Source organism: Danio rerio, chromosome 10 (genome assembly GCF_049306965.1).
Source record: "Danio rerio strain Tuebingen ecotype United States chromosome 10, GRCz12tu, whole genome shotgun sequence".
NCBI classification, from domain to species: Eukaryota; Metazoa; Chordata; class Actinopteri; order Cypriniformes; family Danionidae; genus Danio; species Danio rerio.
This window is the reverse complement of record NC_133185.1, coordinates 45,823,807-45,841,409: the sequence shown is the minus strand read 5'-3', so window position 1 is coordinate 45,841,409 and position 17,603 is coordinate 45,823,807. Positions and strand designations below refer to the sequence as shown.

Genomic DNA, 17,603 nt, shown 5'->3' with positions numbered 1-17,603 from the left:
CTTGTATAGAAATAAAGATATAGGATATGTGATTGAATCTGTACTTCAATTAATGAATATAAAGGTTTAGCAATATTAGAGGGAAAGTCATGGAACTGTAAAAGCACATTTTGATATTTTGGTTTTACTGACGTGTGGTAATTGTTTTTGTTGGTATAGTTATATGGCCTTAAAATATTTTTTTTATGGAGGACTAATGCAATGTGTTGCATGCAGGTGTTTCTTCTGAAGATCTGAATTACATTTTAAATCAAGGTTTCATATGAGGTTTAATAACATGAAGTATAAAATTGTGAAACCTATTGCATTTACTTTTTAAATATTTGTATTTGTTTACATTAAAATCTACAAAGTGTTCTATATTACGATACATGGTACGCTTTGAGGAGTTTAAACAAGCTTTATCACTTTGAAACACAACTTCATGAATTATTTGTAAAAATATTGATATGAGAGGATGCTAGCTGAAATATTTTAAGAGTTAAGATGTGTTTGATTGATTTTCTAAACCAGGTGTAAAAGAAAGCATAGAAAAGAGGATCCAGACATGAATTAATATACAAGACCCATATTAAACAATATAAAACGGTGGGTGGAATTGCCATGTTATCAGTTAGAGTCAATATAAAGTATGGAATCCAGCAAAGCAGATGAATTGCGACAATTATTCCTAATGACAGAGCTGCTTTGCTCTCAGTTTTTTTCTTCACTGATCCCCCTATTGCAACTTTACCTCTCTTCATTTGAGAGTTGATCACTTTCACTTGCTGATGTACAGCATAAAATATCCTCAAATGTAAAGTTATGATCACTGTACAAGGAAGCAGGAAGGAAAATATTAAATCTGTTACTCTCCATTCAAGAGATAGCTTAACATTACATTCACCATAACACCCGCTTGTTCTGTGTGAGGTACTTCTTACAATAGCAATATTATACGATGAAGTAAAAACCCAGCAGATACAAACAATAAATAAGGTTCTAGTCATTGTTATTTTCTGTGTGTACAGTAAAGGGTGACACACAGCTACATAACGATCAACAGCAATTAAAACCAAATTGCAAAGAGATGTAGAGAGGAGCAGACCCATAATTATCAAAAACAGATCACACAATGTATCTCCAAAGTACCAACACGTCCCAATCAGCTTGATGGCCTCTATTGGCATCACAATAAGTCCAACAAGTAGATCATTTACAGCCAGAGAGAGAATGAGCATGTTGGTTGGAGTGTGAAGCTTCTTGAAGTGAGAGATGGAGATGATCACCAGGAGGTTCAGAAACACAGTCCATGCTGACAGCAATGAAAAAAACACATACATGCTGTAGTATTCATAACTGGAGCGTTCTCCTTTAACACATGATGAGTTGATGTCAGGAAAGCAGTATTGAGTCTCCTGATCCTCTGTCTCATAGGCCATGAGTGAGTCTCCTTCTGTTAGGAGTTTGTTCTGCTCTCCTTTCTGTCCTTTCATTTATAGTGTTGAGCTCAGAATGGCCAACCCACCCACCCAGTCTGAAATTCTATAGTGGCATTGTATTTCCTGTCAAAAAAAGAAAAAGGAAAAAGACACAATCGTACACTAAGTTGCTTAGGCTGACTACTAATTTACACTGAATGAAAGCATAGAAATAGAGATATAGGATATGTGATTAGATCTATACTGAATTAGAAATTTTAACATTAAAGGAAATGAACTGCATCTGTAAAAGCATATTTTGATATTTTAGTTTTACTGTCATCTACTAATCTTTTCGATTGGCATGTTCTGTTTATTTACTAAGAATAACTTTGACATTGTCCTTAGAAGATTCTGATCGAGACTTAATGCAGCGTGTTGTATGTAGGTGTCTATTCTGAAGATCAGAATTACATTTTAAATAATTTTTCATATGAGGTTGGGTAGTGTAAAGTAACAAATTGTGAAACTTGTTACATTTGCATGTTAATTTAATTCATTTTGTAAGTTTTAACCTGAAACCCCTCCTAAATTACAATACAGGGTGACCTTTATGACACATTAAAACTGCTGTTCTGTTGATTTGTCTCACACTGTCAGCTTTTAATTTCTCCCATTCAAAAAGTAGGTAGCACATTTTGATGATGAAATATTCTACCTGTCAGATTGTGTACCAGCATAAAGTTAAATGTGAATTGGTCTGATAATATCTGTGTGGCTGTAATAACTCCCTAATGCAGAGTTCAGACTGCATGATTTTCAAAGTAGTGGCATCACAGATGTTTTCACATTGCATGAGTATCTGGGCTAGCGCTCTGTTGCTGCTGTCTTTACACTGCGGGATGGATCGGTGACAGAGGATTTACAACTCTTTGATTTTACAATATAAAGAATCGCAGACATCTTTCTCAGCCCGCAAGCTATGTCTTGCAACCAAACACAAGTGAGAAGTGACATGAAAACAACGTAAGGTCAAATAGTATATCTTTTGTTATTGAACGCATAATAAGAAAGAAGCCTTTAGTGGGGTAGAAAATATACTTATTTTGCTCACCGGGCTTTGAAGGGATTTAGCAATTTCTCCTCAACTGTTTTCTGTTTTTTTTAAGCTGGTTGTGATATTGCTTAGATGACACTTCAAATTTACACTAGTTTTTCTCTATTTCTTGGGTCCAAATAGACTGTAAAGCATTTTTAACTTCTGCCCCAACCTCCCGCTGGCCTGCAGATACCCACACTAGTGGATGCTGCTCTCTCATTGACTGTAGGTAATTGGCAATGTTATTTTCAATCAGAACACATTTCTCACGGTATGATTTTTAATCGCCGACCAGTCCATCTCTTTAGCATGACAAATCTCACAGGTGTTGGTGACTCATTTGTGATTCTCTCAGATGGCAGCTTTGATAGTTCACATTGTGTAATTGGTACTCACTTGAAGGAGCACTGATTTGCCTGTGATTTCAGGCATTTGAGTTCGATTTCTCGAAACCTGTTGCCAAGTCACAATCGTGGCTAAAATCATGCAGTCTGAACTCAGCATATGCTTCACCAATCCTTTAACCCAGTGGTTCCCAACCTTTTTTTTGCCTGAGACCGCCTTTTTCCCCAGAAAACATTGTAATGCCCCCCTCCACATTTAATACTATGATCGCTCATTAAATTTGCAGTAATGTAGATTAATCTAGATTAAAATGGCTCATTTGAATTCTGCCGAAGGCATTCAGAATATGTGTGCTACCAAAATAATGAGTTTGAGAATGGGTTTCTCAAGCCAGGTGGCGCATTAGACCAGGGGCTTAGTCCATTTATAAAAAAGCGGTCGCCATAGCTGAATAAACCTGCAACTTATCAAGTACGTTTTTACTCTTCCAGCTGCAACCCATCTCTGAGAAACATCCACACACACACTTATACACTACGGACAATTTAGCCTACCCAATTCACCTGTACCGCATGCCCTTGGACTGTGGGGGAAACCGGAGCACCCGGAGGAAACCCACGCAAACGCAGGGAGAACATGCAAACTCCACACAAAAATGCCAACTGACCCAGCCGAGGCTCGAACCAGCAAACCAGCGGCCATCTTGCTGTGAGGCGACAGCACTACCCACTGCGTCGCCCAGTTTTATAAGATGTACTTATGTTTACTCACTGTTTATTCAGTTAAAGATTAATTTTAAACATTAGACCTACATAAGCTCAAACAGCTATTTTTGATGAACTTAATCCAACTAAATCGTAACTGAAGTAAGCAGAAAAGAAATTAAGACATGTGGAGTATGTGGTAGAGATGCGCGGTTGGCGGTTATAGCCGCGGACTCCGCGGATAAACCGCAGATCGGGCGGATGACGTTACGAAAAAATAATATTTTAATTAAATTCGGGCGGGTGGCGGGCGGTTGTACTGTTTTTATAGGCATAGCTGGCGCACCAACGAAAAAGCCTAGGACTGACTTCACAGAATGGGAGGAGGAATCGGATACACTAATTCTGGATGAAGTACAGAAGTATTCCTCTACAAACTTCCGTATAGACGGATCAGCAGAGGAAAATCGACTTCCTTTTGGGAGAAATAAGGCCAGGCATTCCCACGACTACAGCACCTTTCCAAGAGAATTCTATGCATTTCAGCAACAAGTGCTGCGAGCGAGCGCTCCTTCAGTGCAGCAGGGCGCATTATAGTGGCTATGCAGGCGCTCCCGTCTGAATCCTGACACTGTAGATGCTATTTTATTCCTGCATTGTGCCAAGAAAAAAGCAAACTAGACCTAAGGTCAGGCATATTAAACCACTTAGCCTATGTTATTTAGGCTACACATATGTTCAATATAAACTTTTGAGTTCGGTCAGCTGATAATTTTACGTTCATATTGGTTTAGCCTATTCTATTCTAGACATGTTGGCCTCGCTTTTACGTTCCGAGGCTAAGGTTATTTTGCCAGAAATTCTTTGTCGCAACTGGCGTAGTATTTCGTTATGCTTCAAGTTTGAGGGGAATGGGGATAATCCTAAGTCCATGGGTTATTGGGGCACTTGTCATACATGCACTTAGCCTGGTCAGACTTTGTTCGCTCAAAGAGGGATGGCATATCTATTTTTCTAATTTAATTTCTAATTGTAGTGGTGACTGAGCCTACAAGGCTTAGGCAAGATATGACGTTTTTATTAAAAAAATTTTCAACTGTTTGCCAAAGCATGCGACTATAGCCTATGCCTTATTAAGACATTTATGTTATTATTTTTTACTGCCTGTTGTTTCTTTTGGCATATAAAATAGGTATTGTCTGATAGAGATATAAATAAAGGTTCATCTTGTCGCAGAACTGTGTTGTTTCCGATTTCTACAAGCTCAATAACATCCACAGCAAAAAAAAAAAAATAAAAAAAAATAAAAAAATAAAAAAATAGTCGAAAAACTGTGCCCATTAATTGGATGTGGAAGGCAATCAGGTACCTTTTTGGGGTTGCTATGGACAACTACAAATGTAAACATTATTAGGCTATAATGTAAATGACTTATTATTCTATCTATTTACTAAAAAATAAAGTGAAATAGGCATTTAGTAGTAGGCTAAATAGCAGCATGTTGAAATGATGTGTCAATGCGTTTTCTATTAGGCTACAATAAAAAAATTTGTATAGTACAGTGCGTTTAATTTAGGCTATTTATTTACTTTTGTCCCTATGCGCCGATTGGAGACGGAGTTCACTGCTGATATTCTGAGAGCTCGGGTGCTTCTCATTTCTTATTTGTGCATCCTTGTTTTTTTTCCTTGCTTTCTTTCCTCGTGTTTCCACCCCACCGGGATACGAGGGAAGGACGCAAGGAAAAGACTCAAGAACCGAGGAATCGAATCAAGTGAAAAGACACATCCTCGTATCTTAAGCGTCACTTCAAAGCGTCGTCAAATAATGACTTGCACGTTTGGATTAACTGCATGTCTACATTAAAGTCATTCTCTATTCTATAATGATCAATAAAGAAACATTCATTTAATAATAAAAAGGAATAAGCCATTCAAATAAAGAGCACAATCAGCAGATGGCGAGCGGATGTGGTTTTAAAAATTGGTCAAAAATGTTACTGCGGATGGATGGCGGACAGATGATGAATTTTGTCATGCGGTTGCGGATGAAATAATAGCCCATCCGCGCATCTCTAGTATGTGGATATCAGTGGCATTATTGAAGAAAACACTGCAGTCTTTTGGACCTTTTGCCACATTTTCTGACAAGATTCACACGGCTGCTATCAGTAAAGGACCGCACACACACACACACACACACACACACACACTGTGAAATACGGAAGTTTTTTTTCTTTCCATTTGGCATACGCTATTAAATTCCATAACACTCTCACCAGTCCTTACTCCTTATTTTTGTCTAATACTCCAGCTTGCCACAGGATAATGAATGAAACGTTCATGAGTTAAAGTGAAACTGCCGAACTGCAGTTAAAGTCAGACATCCTGCTGATTTGATTCAGAAGGGCACTCTTTTGTCAGATGGCTCACCGATCAGGTATACATCCGCGATTATATATCAATGTGAAGGTCATCAAAGCCTGCGTAGATTAGACGCAGCTCCCAACCCAAATTTGAGAATAGATTAATGGCAATTATTTTTTTTTATCACACGATAAGAATCTCGCATTAACAGCCCACCACTAGTGTAAATACATATTTATTTAGTTTGTATATTCATTTCAGTAATACTATTATCCACTGCTAAGATTTTTTTTTAAATTAAAGACCCCACTGTTGGGAGCCGCTGCTTTAACCCAATCGTAGAACCTTTCAAATACAGTGTTGTTAGCATAATATGATGGGTATAATCAAATGTCAGGACATCGGCTTTATTAAATAAAACACAAATTCTGTTAAAAATATCTTCAATGATTGTTAAGATACTGACCTGAGAGGATGCTAGCTTTAGTCAAAAATGAAAAAGACCTCATCATCAAACCTTTCATGTGGGTTTAAACCTTTTTAGTTTTTTTCTTCTGTTGAACTCAGAAGAAATTGTTTTGAATAATGCTTGTTGCTGGCATCCATCGACTTCTGAATAAAATGACTGGACAAGTCAATGGGTGCCAACTACCAGCATTTTGTAATGTATCATCCTTTGTAATAATAATATGTAATAATGTAATAATACTAATAAAGGAATAAATCATGTCAGAATTACATTTTTGGGTGAACCATTTTTTTAAAGTTATGAGTTAAGATGTTTTTGATTGATTGATTGATTGATTGATGTAGAACAAAGCATAGGGGAGGATTCAGACATGAACTAATATACAAGACTCATATCAGACTTTGGAGCAGGGGTGTCCACACTCTGTCCTGGATGGCCGGTGTCCTGGAAAGTTTAGCTCCAACCTTAATCAAACACACCTGAACCAGCTAGTCAAGCTTTTAATAGATATACTAGAAACTTTCAGGCGGGTGTGTTGAAGCAAATTGGAGCTAAAGTCAGCAGGACACCGGCCCTCCAGGGCCGACTTTGGACACCCCTGCCTTAGAGCATGTATAATGTGTGTGAGATTGTCATGCTATCAGTTAAACTGGAATCCAGCAAAGCAGATGAATCGCCACAATTATTCCTAATGTCAGAGCTTTCTCTCAAGTGAAGCCTTGCATCTTACACATTTGTGTCTCTTCATTCGAGATTGTATTACTTTAACGTGTTGATGTAAAACATCAAATATGCTCAAATGTAAAGTTATGATCAGTGCACAATGAAAATGGAAGGAAAATATTATATCAGTGGCTCACCATTTAAAAGGTAGCTTCACACTGCATTTACAGTGACACTCATCTGTTCTGTGTGAGACACTTAAAACAGTATTATAAGCTGAATAATTAGATCAGCAGAAACAAACAACAATTAACGTTCTGGTCATTGTTATTTTTTTTAGTAGATATATTAAGGGGGAAATCACAGCTACATAATCATCAACAACAATCAAAACTAAATAAAAAAAAGAAAATAAGCAGACCACAACTATCAGCAGCAAGTCATACAACATATCTTTAAAGTTCAAACACATCTCAGTCAGTTTGATGGCCTCCATAGGCATCACAATAAGTCTCCTGATCATGTCAGCAACATACAGAGAATGAACAAATTAATGGCACATACATTTACATGTTTTTTGTGTATTTGTTTGAATAAAATCTAAAATGCTTTCTAAATTACAAAAGAGGGAGCACTTTGAAAAACAGGCTCTTTCATTTTTAAACAAATTATATTAAAACATCATTAATGATTTGTCAAAATATTAACCTGAGAGGATTCCGGTTGAAATATTTTAAGAGTTAAGATGTGCTTGATTGATTTTCTAAACCAGGTGTAAAAGAGAGCATAGAGAAGAGGGTCCAGACTTGAATTAATGTATAAAAAACATATTAGACAGGAGAGTACGGTGGGTGGAATAGCCATGCTATCAGTTAGAGTCAAGATATAATATGTAATAAAACAAATCAGATGAATTGCCACAATAATTCCTAATATCAAAGCTGCTTTGCTCTCAGATTTTCTCTTCACTGAACCCTCCATTACACATTTTTCACTCTTCATTTGAGAGTTTATAACCTTCACCTGCTGATGAACAACATAAAATATCCTCAAATGTAAAGTTATGATCACTGTACAAGGAAGCAGGAAGGAAAGTACCAAATCAGTCGCTTTCCATTCAAAAGTTAGTTGAACATTACATTCACCGTAGCACCCATCTGATGTATGAGTGATGCTTAAAATAATATTATAAGCTGAAGAAAAAAACCAGCTGAAACAAACAATGATTAAAGTTCTATTCATTGTTATTGTCTGTGGATACATTAAAGGATGACACACAGCGACATAACGATCCACAGCAATTAAAACTAAACTACAAAGAGATGTAGAAGTGAGGAGACCCATTAGTATCAAAAACAGGTTACACAAAGTGTCTCCAAAGTACCAACACGTCTCAATTAGTTCAGTGGCCTCTATTGGCATCACAATAAGTCCAACAAGCAGATCAGCCACAGACAGAGACAGAATAATCATGTTGGTTGGAGTGTGAAGCTTCTTGAAATGAGAGATGGAGAAGATCACCAGCAGGTTCAGAAACACAGTCCATGCTGACAGCAGTGAAAAAAACACATACAAGATATTGGATTCATAATTGGAGCGTTTTCCTTTTACACATGATGAGTTGAAGGCAGGATAGCAGTACTGAGTCTCCTCTGTCTCGTAGGCCATGAGTGATTCAGCTCCTGTTAGGAGTTTGTTCTGCTCTCCTTTTTGTCCTTTCATTTATACAGTTGTAAGATTGGTTTGACCAACCCACCTACCACCCACTTTGACAGCAACCTTTTTCAATATTTACATCAGTAACATCAATTACATAGTTAGCTTGAAACCAAAATGTGAACTGTAGTAACTGAGCACTAGATTATAGCCTACTGCTAATGTAGTCCATCAAATTTTACTTTGTAAAACTTTCGCAGAGTTCATCTCTGGTCCTAAACTACATTACTCAATGTGCCTTAATTCAGATGTTAAAGTAAATTTCCAACTCAATAAGTACCTGATGAAATTAGACTGAAGTCTGACCAGAGTCTGTTGTACTGATATGTGCAAATCCTGCAGTCATGCATTCGGTCACCAAAAAATCTGCTGTCCTGGTGATTGGTTTGGATTTTTTTTTTCATTCCTCATATCTATTTAAAGTTTTAATGTTATTACTTTGTAATAATGTCTGACTGATGCATACAAGTTATTCCTGAGTTTGGCTTTCAGTTGTGATTTATTTTGTTTACCTCATATGCAGTAACGTGATCGTGCACATAAAAAGAAATGGCCTTTCCTGCATGATTAGTCATGGTCACAAGTGGATTTCCTCACTTCTAGCTTTCAGATAGATTTCTGTGTGAGATTTATAAACAAGTTAATTTTTTTACATGCGTTTTTCAGAATGTTCTTATTTCCAAGTAGCTAGTATAAACTATATTCCTTCTCAGTCACTCATCATCATCATCACTAGACACTCTGTTAAAGGTAATGGGTTTGTTCAAGGCCATTTGAAAAAAAAAAGTACAATTATTTTAAATTTGGAGGCACAAGTCAAGGTTTTGCACCTGAACCCACTTGGGTCTTGGATTGGACTTTGGGTTTTTTGGATCCAAGTTAGCCCATGTAGATCTCTAGTGCAGAGGCCAGTTTATACTGGACTGACTGAACACTTTATCTGGTTCTGACATGTCATTGTGTTACTGTGCTGGTGCATGTTAAAGTGCGATTTCACAGATTTAAGATGCTGCTGATTTATTTATCTTGTCATGAAATGCCTGAGAAGTGATGTGCTTTAATCTTATGATTATTCCCAGTTGTTGACATCTATGTGAATTGGGCTCATATGCGAAATGGATTCTCTCTTCAAAAAATTAATTCTGTACCTCTTTAAATACAATAATGTGCTTCATCCAAGAATTTTTTTTTTAAACTTAGTGTTTCACTCTTCAATAGCACAAATTAATTCACAAACATCAAAACTCAGCGAAAAAATTTGTAAAATGACAGGTTAGGCATTATTTATTTTCAAGTAAACTTCATTGGTCTGTCAATCAATAAAGTGCTGTGTGTCGTGAGTGTGGTGCCTTCATGTTGTGCCCTCATGTTGAACTTGGCATTGATTGATGCCATCACTATACACAAAGGGCCAGAGATGCCATTGAGCAGCGTTGTGATTCCAGTAATTCATTCCGGGACTAATTATTGAGCATTTGTAAAATCAATTACTGTACCCTCTGAAGATCAATTAGAGTTATTATGGTATGTTTTTTAGCAAATGTGCACGCAGAGGTGCCTGTTAACACCTTTGCCGAATACCTAGATAATACTCCTCTGAGCCATTCATTAAAGGTGTCACAAACACAGACAAACACACACAACAGACTGATGCAATAACTTTACTTTTGTTGATAAGTCCGCTCAGTGACCTATAATTGACCTTTAACAAATTTTAGTAACATAGATTTAAATGAATGAAAAATGTTAAAAAAGTGAAAAATAAAATATTAAAAGATTATGTTTTCAGAGTGATGAAAAGTAAAAAATTAAACCTTTTTATGTAACTAATATCCAAATAGGTTATACATTTAAAAACATTGATGTGCTGCTGAGCTATGGCTGCACAGTAATGGAGGAAATGGAGTAGATTGTAAAATGAATGCAATTTAATATTTACACAGTAATAGGCCTTAAAAGTGCACATTTTGTAAAGTGTGAATTTTGAATGCACACATTGTAGTGTTCATGCTGAACTATTGTGCATCCCTGTGAAATGACCTACTAGTATATCAGACATTCTCATTTATAAAACCAATCTGATCCAGTTGTCCAACATGAATTTCGCTTTGTTATTTCTTTTATTTTGTAATTATTATTTTTGAATGTCTCAGTTGAAGTAAATCTACAGTATATGTATTAGATGTGATGTTTGTGAGTTTGAAACAATATAGCTAATTGTTAAGTGAAGCTAATAAACAAATGTGTCTTTCCTGGAGTGCCACATTTCAGAACTCATGCAAACATATTTATATCACTATGGTCAGTTTTTTTTTTTCTTTTTCTTTTTTTTTAAACTGCTAAACTGTAAATGCTGCTTTGTTGTGTTTATTTTATTATTAAGAGTAAGGATGTCATTATGTGATAATTTACACCCAGTGACTTATTTTGCTAGAGTTAGCTGTGAAATTAAAGCGGCATTGAGTGCGCATAAAAAAAGTGGACAAAAAAGTGAAAAAAAAAAAAAAAAAAAATATATATATATATATATATATATATGTGTGTGTGTGTGTGTGTGTGTGTGTATGTGTTTATATATTTATATATATATATATATATATATATATATATATATATATATATATATATATATATATATATATATATATATATATATATATTAATGGCCATGAAGTTGCAAACCAAATCTACCTTGGTCTTGTTATAAGAGCAATCTAACTCCTGTTGCTATTCTATTACCATAAAGTGTACATTTTTGACAATCTCAAAGACGCTACTGGTAAACATTTTGGTAACACTTTAAAGGGGGACCATCAAAATAAAGTGTTACCAACATTTTTGCATTCCTGGCCATTTCTCGTAAATCCACCAGATCCGATTGTGTACATTTTTGTCAATCTCAACATCCTTGGTTAACTTGTTGTTATGCGTATTTTACAAGTTTGTTATCAACTGACCCACAGACCCAAACAATAATGTTTTCAAAAGCAAATAGAAAAGCGGTTATGATAGAAACACCTGACCGCAATGGTTTTTCGATTTGCTTTGACATTAGAAATGTCACACTTCTTTTTTGGGGATTATTTTTTCTTGGTTTCTGATACCATTCTTTGGCATACTTAAACCACGGTCCACTCTGCTTCTCGTCGAAAGTATGATGCTGTGTTCACACAAGACACGGCACGCTCAGATAAATCGAGATATTCATGCACAAATAGACGTGTGAACGTTTTGAGTTAACTCGCTTAATTCCCACATCAAATTTTCTTCATTTGCGCGTCAAATTCACTTGACAATAGATGTGGATTCTCATCATAGGCGGGGCTTCTGTTTGCCCATTGACTTTAGCTTCATTGCTAAATGGCTAACATGGCTTATATTGAGATAGTAGCTGTGCTTTATGTGCTTCAGGAAGGCTGAAAAACAGCATAGATTCATTCAGCGTTGTTTCTGAGTACACTAGATCCTTTCAGAGATGCACCCAGCTCTGTGAGTTCATCAACTCCTCCAGCAACTATACCTGAACGAAGGAAGCTTTCAGTGGTGCTTCAGAGCCCAGTTTGATGAACTGGTGCAGGCAAGAGGATTTCCCCTTGGAGCACCAACAACAGGCACTAGATCAAGATTTTTCAACTCGAATGACATGTCATTCCTGTAAAACGCACAACAGGATGTCTGTTTGCGTCTTCGTTTTGGCTAGACATGTAAATCACTCATGCTTGATGCTACAACTGCGTATGGTGTGAACGTAGCATGACCGCATTGGTGGTGAGCTTCCAAGATAACTAGTCTAACCAAAAAAACTTCCATGTGGATTTAAGCAGTTAGTGGTACCGCCCTGTACCGTTAGTTTTAGATAATGAAGACATAGGTACATGCCAGCACACATTTTTCAGTTCTCAATAATATGTCCCTGGGCTCATTTTCTAATGAGCCTGCTGCAGTAATCTTTAAAGAAGTAATCTTTAAAGAAGTATTTCAATTGCTTAACTAAATACCTATTGCTCACTATACATTTTGTTGAATTTTGGTTTAAGTCTTTAGAAAAGCAAATAAAACTTTGCTCCCTGCTCTGCCAAGTAAAAACTTAAGAATAAAAACAACTTCAGAAAGGTCTTTAGATTATTCATTCTGGAATGTGTCATTATATTTCAGTGTTTGTGTTGTGTAATAGACTATAAAACCTGTTAAAATACATGTCAGGGTATTAATTTCAATATTTAACAGTGGGTGGGATTAAAGAGTATGATCAGACCACACAATTAATGGGATGTTCCAGTTTTCAGTGAATATAAATTAGTTAAATCAGTAAAAGAAGCGTGGAAGTTGGACTATGCACTACAGCTTTACAAATGAGAGTATGATCAACTTTAAAAATTTTTGACAAGAGGATCATGAAGGACAAGAATCTAGAAATACAATTTTGCTTTCCAAACAATAATTTGTCATGCTTCAAAGAAATCAAACCTCAAACTGACTATGTTGTATTGTATATTTTCATTTTTTTAGCATCTGTTGTCACTGTGTTTTTGAACCTGCTGGTGATCATCTCCATTTCTCACTTCAGGCAGCTTCACACTCCAACCAACCTGCTCATTCTCTCTCTGGCTGTAGCTGATCTGATTGTGGGACTGATTGTTATACCATTTATGGGTATTAGATTCATAGACTCATGCTGGTACTATGGAGAGACATTTTGTTCTGTATTTTTATTCATTACTTTTGCTGTTGTTTCTGGATCTCTTGGTAATTTAGTCCTTATATCTTTAGATCGTTACATTGCGGTGAGTGATCCTCTAAGATACACAGTAAAAATCACAACTGACAGAATTGTTATTTGTATTGTTGTAAACTGGCTCTGCTCTAGCATATATTCTTTCATTTTCTTATACAATTCTGTTTTCTACCCAGAGACACAAAATGGGTGTTATGGAGACTGCCGAGTTTCGTTCAAGTTTGAACATTTTGTCACAGACCTCCTTGTCACTTTTGTCGCCCCTTCTTGTGTAATTATGTCTATATATGTGAAGATTTTTTGTGTTGCAAAACATCAGGCAAAGGTGGTAAATTCTGTGACAGGGGTCAGCAAGTCACAGCGAAAGGCAGGAAAAACTCTGGGTATTGTTGTAATGGTTTTCTTTATGTGTTGGATACCATATTATATTGTAATTCTTATAGAAGGAAATGAACTAACAGAATCTGTTGAGTTTAATGTAACATGCTGGATAGTGTACATGAATTCCTGTATGAATCCACTCATCTATTCCCTGTTTTATAAATGGTTTAGAATATCAGCTAAACACATTCTGACACTAAACATTTTGAAACTATCATCAGAATACTTCAATCTTTTCCCTGAGGATAAATGATGAATTCCTCAGTCACTGAAAAAAGACCTTCTTTTGCAATGTTCATTGTGTTCTGTTTGAGTGTATTTTATGTATATCACTAAGTGAAAATTATCAACTATCTGATAAATGGTGGTAATTGCATAACTTGGAACCAGTGCAAACATGAGTTTAATTTAAATGTATGATTATATAAAGGGAAAATGAGTTTATTTACTTACAGAATGCTTGAGAGTGCTTCACATAAAATGAATTAAAGAAAACCCTTAAAATATGTGTGAAGAAATAGTACTATAACACATCAGTCTTGGTCTCTAGATTAATTTTTGTTAAAGAATATGCTAAAAAAAACTCATTTAAGAAAAATAATTTTAAGTTGGAAAAATCAATATTCAGAGTTTTTAGCATGACAGAGTTAGTGCTTGTAATGGTAAACTTTTAGAGAAAGTAATTAAAACATAAGAGACTGTGACAGTTTGGAGACAAAACTGTGCTGTTCAACAAGTAAATATATCTGTGAGCTTGACAGGCCCTGTCCACATGAACATAGGTTTTTCTAAACTGTACTTTTTTTCTACTCTGCTTTTCTGTTTGTCCAAATAAAAACAGTATCAGGTGACTGAAATTTAAACCTTTCTGAAAACACTGGCCAGGGTGAAGATTTTCCAAAGCGCCAAGTACAGTGTGGTCATGTGGACACTACAATAGAGGTTTTTGCCTCATGAACTCAACATTCATGTTGTTCTCCCTTGTGATTGACCAACATATTCTATAGTCTTGAAGTGTAGGAATACCCAAACATCTGGTCCAAAGCTGCTGTCTTGTAAGAAATAACATAGTGGAACATATTTTGTTTTACACTCAGTTCATCTTTATTTCATCAGCACTTTTTCAATGTAGATTGTATCAATGCAGCTAAACATAGACATTTTAGTAAATTGATAATGTGTCAGTCCAGTGAAAAAGGGATTATTAGTTGTGTTATAAAGTTATATCAATCAATCCTAATACGAACAAATGCAACATAAAATATAAATAAAAAGACATACAATACTACTACTATTACTACTTTTTCTCTTCAGCAGGGAGTGACATCAATTACAGAGCGAACAAATATTTCGTGACCCCTTGGATTATTATGTTTTTCTTTGTCACGTTACCTATGCCTCCTCTTCTCTTTATTTTCCTGTTAAGGAGTGTGTTCAATGTGGCAGGCTGCTGTTTCCAAAAATGCTCTATGTTCCATCTGGTGCAAACAAGTATTAGCTTGTAGTTTGACAGATGTAACTGGGCCTTCCTTTGCTTTTGGGCTGCTGTTAAAAAGTGTTATTGCACAGTTGTCTGAAAACTTGGTTATGATTGGTCAGTCGCAACATTCCAAGCTATGTGTAACTAATGAACACTGGCAACAGACGCATGGATCCACATGCAGTTTATTTAAAGAGCAGTCGAGCAGGCAGTGGTCAAAAGCAGGGGCAAACAGAAGCATACAGGTAATCCATTTATAATCAAAACAGACGAGTGGTTAGGACAGGTGGCGAAAGCAACTAAAATAATAAAATAAGGCAAAGATTCTAAAACACAGCAGGACAAAAAAAAAGGCTAAAGTGTGGAGGTGTGGTGAGCTCTGGTTCTGCAGGTACTGATGAGTCAAACAACCCCAGTTGGTCAGAATGCACTGGTGGTTCAGACAACCCCAGTGGATCAGTAAACTTTGGTTCAGCAGACACTTGTGGGTCATACAACCTCAGTGGGTCAGGAGGTTTTGGGTCACAAGACAATGGCAGTTCAGACAACCCAAATGGGTCAGGAGGCTCAAGGTCAGGAGGCACTGTCGGTCCAGACAACCCCGGTGGCTCAGAAGGCTCTAGGATCAGGAGACACTAGGAGTTCAGACAGCTGTCAACACTAGAGTGTCACGGCTCTGGCAGCATTAGATAGTCAGATGGCACTGGCTGCACTGGAAATTCACAGGGCTCTAGCGGCACTAGGAAGTCAAATGTATCACAATCTGGCGCTCACCATTCGAGGGACTCAGGAGGATCTGCCGGCTTCCATTCGGGGGATTCTTGAGGATCTGGCTGGTGCCCTTCATTTGGGGAATTTGGGAAGATCTGGCGGCTCTGGCAGTGAAGGAGGATCTTGCAGCTCTACCAATGAGGGACTGGCGGTAGCCAGTTTGTAAACTGGCTTTATTTCAGACTCATAAACAGGACACAGGAGTTGGGCCAGCACAATATTGTTAATGTATTGGGCAGCAAGCCCCATCGGCCTCTGTGAAATAATATCATAAGGTATACCTCATCTAAAGATGTAAAATGAGCCAGATTAATGATGTCCTCCACATACTCCTCGATAGTGCATTCCCCTTAAGGGAGACGTATAATATCAGTTCATGCTGGATCCATTTATGGCTGAGTCTTCTGTAAAAATGGGATGCTAGACAACGGACTTGAGAATTCATGTGCAGCTTATCTAAAGAGAAGTGGTGCAGGCAATGGTCAAAAATGGGCAAACAGAAGCACACAGGTGATCCCCAATATGAAGCCAAAAGAGGTGAGTGATTAGGACAGGCGGTGAAAGCAACGGAAACGATAAAACAAAGGTTAAAAACATGACTAGACATGTTTAATCTGTGGGTATTAGAAACCGGTGTGTGTGAGGTGCATGCTGGGAGTTGTAGTTCGTTAACGTGTTGTGCATGTAGTTCTTCAGCAATCTAGAAGCCACTAGATCATTGGTGATTGTAACGCTGTTAATCTGAGATAACAATCACTGAATAAATAGAAAAATTTGAATCTGTTTGACCATCAGTGAATATGTTCACATTCATGTTCTTACATCCACAAACATTTGTATCTGCTTTTCTGTGAAGCTGCTCTTTTCTAATGTTTAACGCCTTCTTGTGAATTAATAATTTGTAGGTTAGTGTTTACTCTATTCACTTGGTTTAGTTTCTGTCAGCTTTGCATTTTTGTATGGTGCCATCTTGTGATTAAATACACGGTTAATGTTTCTTTCAGTCCCATTTTGCTGTTTTTGTTTCTGTGAGCTTTGAATTCAATTAAAGAATTAATAAATTACCACGGCTCAGAATGATGTATTGTCTAATTTTTATGTTTTGTGCCAAGTAGCTGTGTAATAAGCAGTATAATATACATCTAGGATGGTTGTTTTCAAAGAAATAAAGCTCTTCAGTCTTATAGTGATTAGTTTCAGGTTGGGTTAGTGATTTGCATGTTAGGCAATAACTTTATGGATATACTTTATACCAAACTTATCAACTTCCTTCTTTTGCAAGAAGATGTGACACCCTGTCCACCTTGATTTTTTTTTTTTGCAAAGCTAATTATTTTTATGTGTGATGTCATAAAAGTTAAAAAGTCCTGTAATAACCACCAATAACACTCTAGATGTTTTCTAAGTATATATTTTTTTATAATGAATGTTGTATAAAGGGTTAAATCAAACCTTCTGTACAGTTGATACATTG

The 17,603-nt window shown here is 36.5% G+C and overlaps 3 protein-coding genes across 8 annotated transcripts in view; 2 read left to right on the top strand and 1 right to left on the bottom strand.

Annotated features, from left to right (window-relative positions):
• Nucleotides 1–17,603, top strand: part of LOC137487290 (trace amine-associated receptor 13c-like) — a 111,775-nt gene that overhangs the window by 15,108 nt on the left and 79,064 nt on the right. The window lies entirely within an intron of this gene.
• Nucleotides 359–1,540, bottom strand: LOC137496548 (trace amine-associated receptor 13c-like). The gene has a single exon (XM_068223870.2). It carries the CDS (start codon nucleotides 1,473–1,475, stop codon nucleotides 423–425), a length of 1,053 nt encoding a protein of 350 aa, XP_068079971.2. The 5' UTR covers nucleotides 1,476–1,540; the 3' UTR covers nucleotides 359–422.
• On the top strand, nucleotides 13,090–14,152 carry LOC141376457 (trace amine-associated receptor 6-like). Its single transcript, XM_073915205.1, has one exon. The coding sequence runs from the start codon at nucleotides 13,157–13,159 to the stop codon at nucleotides 14,129–14,131; it is 975 nt and encodes a 324-aa protein (XP_073771306.1). The 5' UTR covers nucleotides 13,090–13,156; the 3' UTR covers nucleotides 14,132–14,152.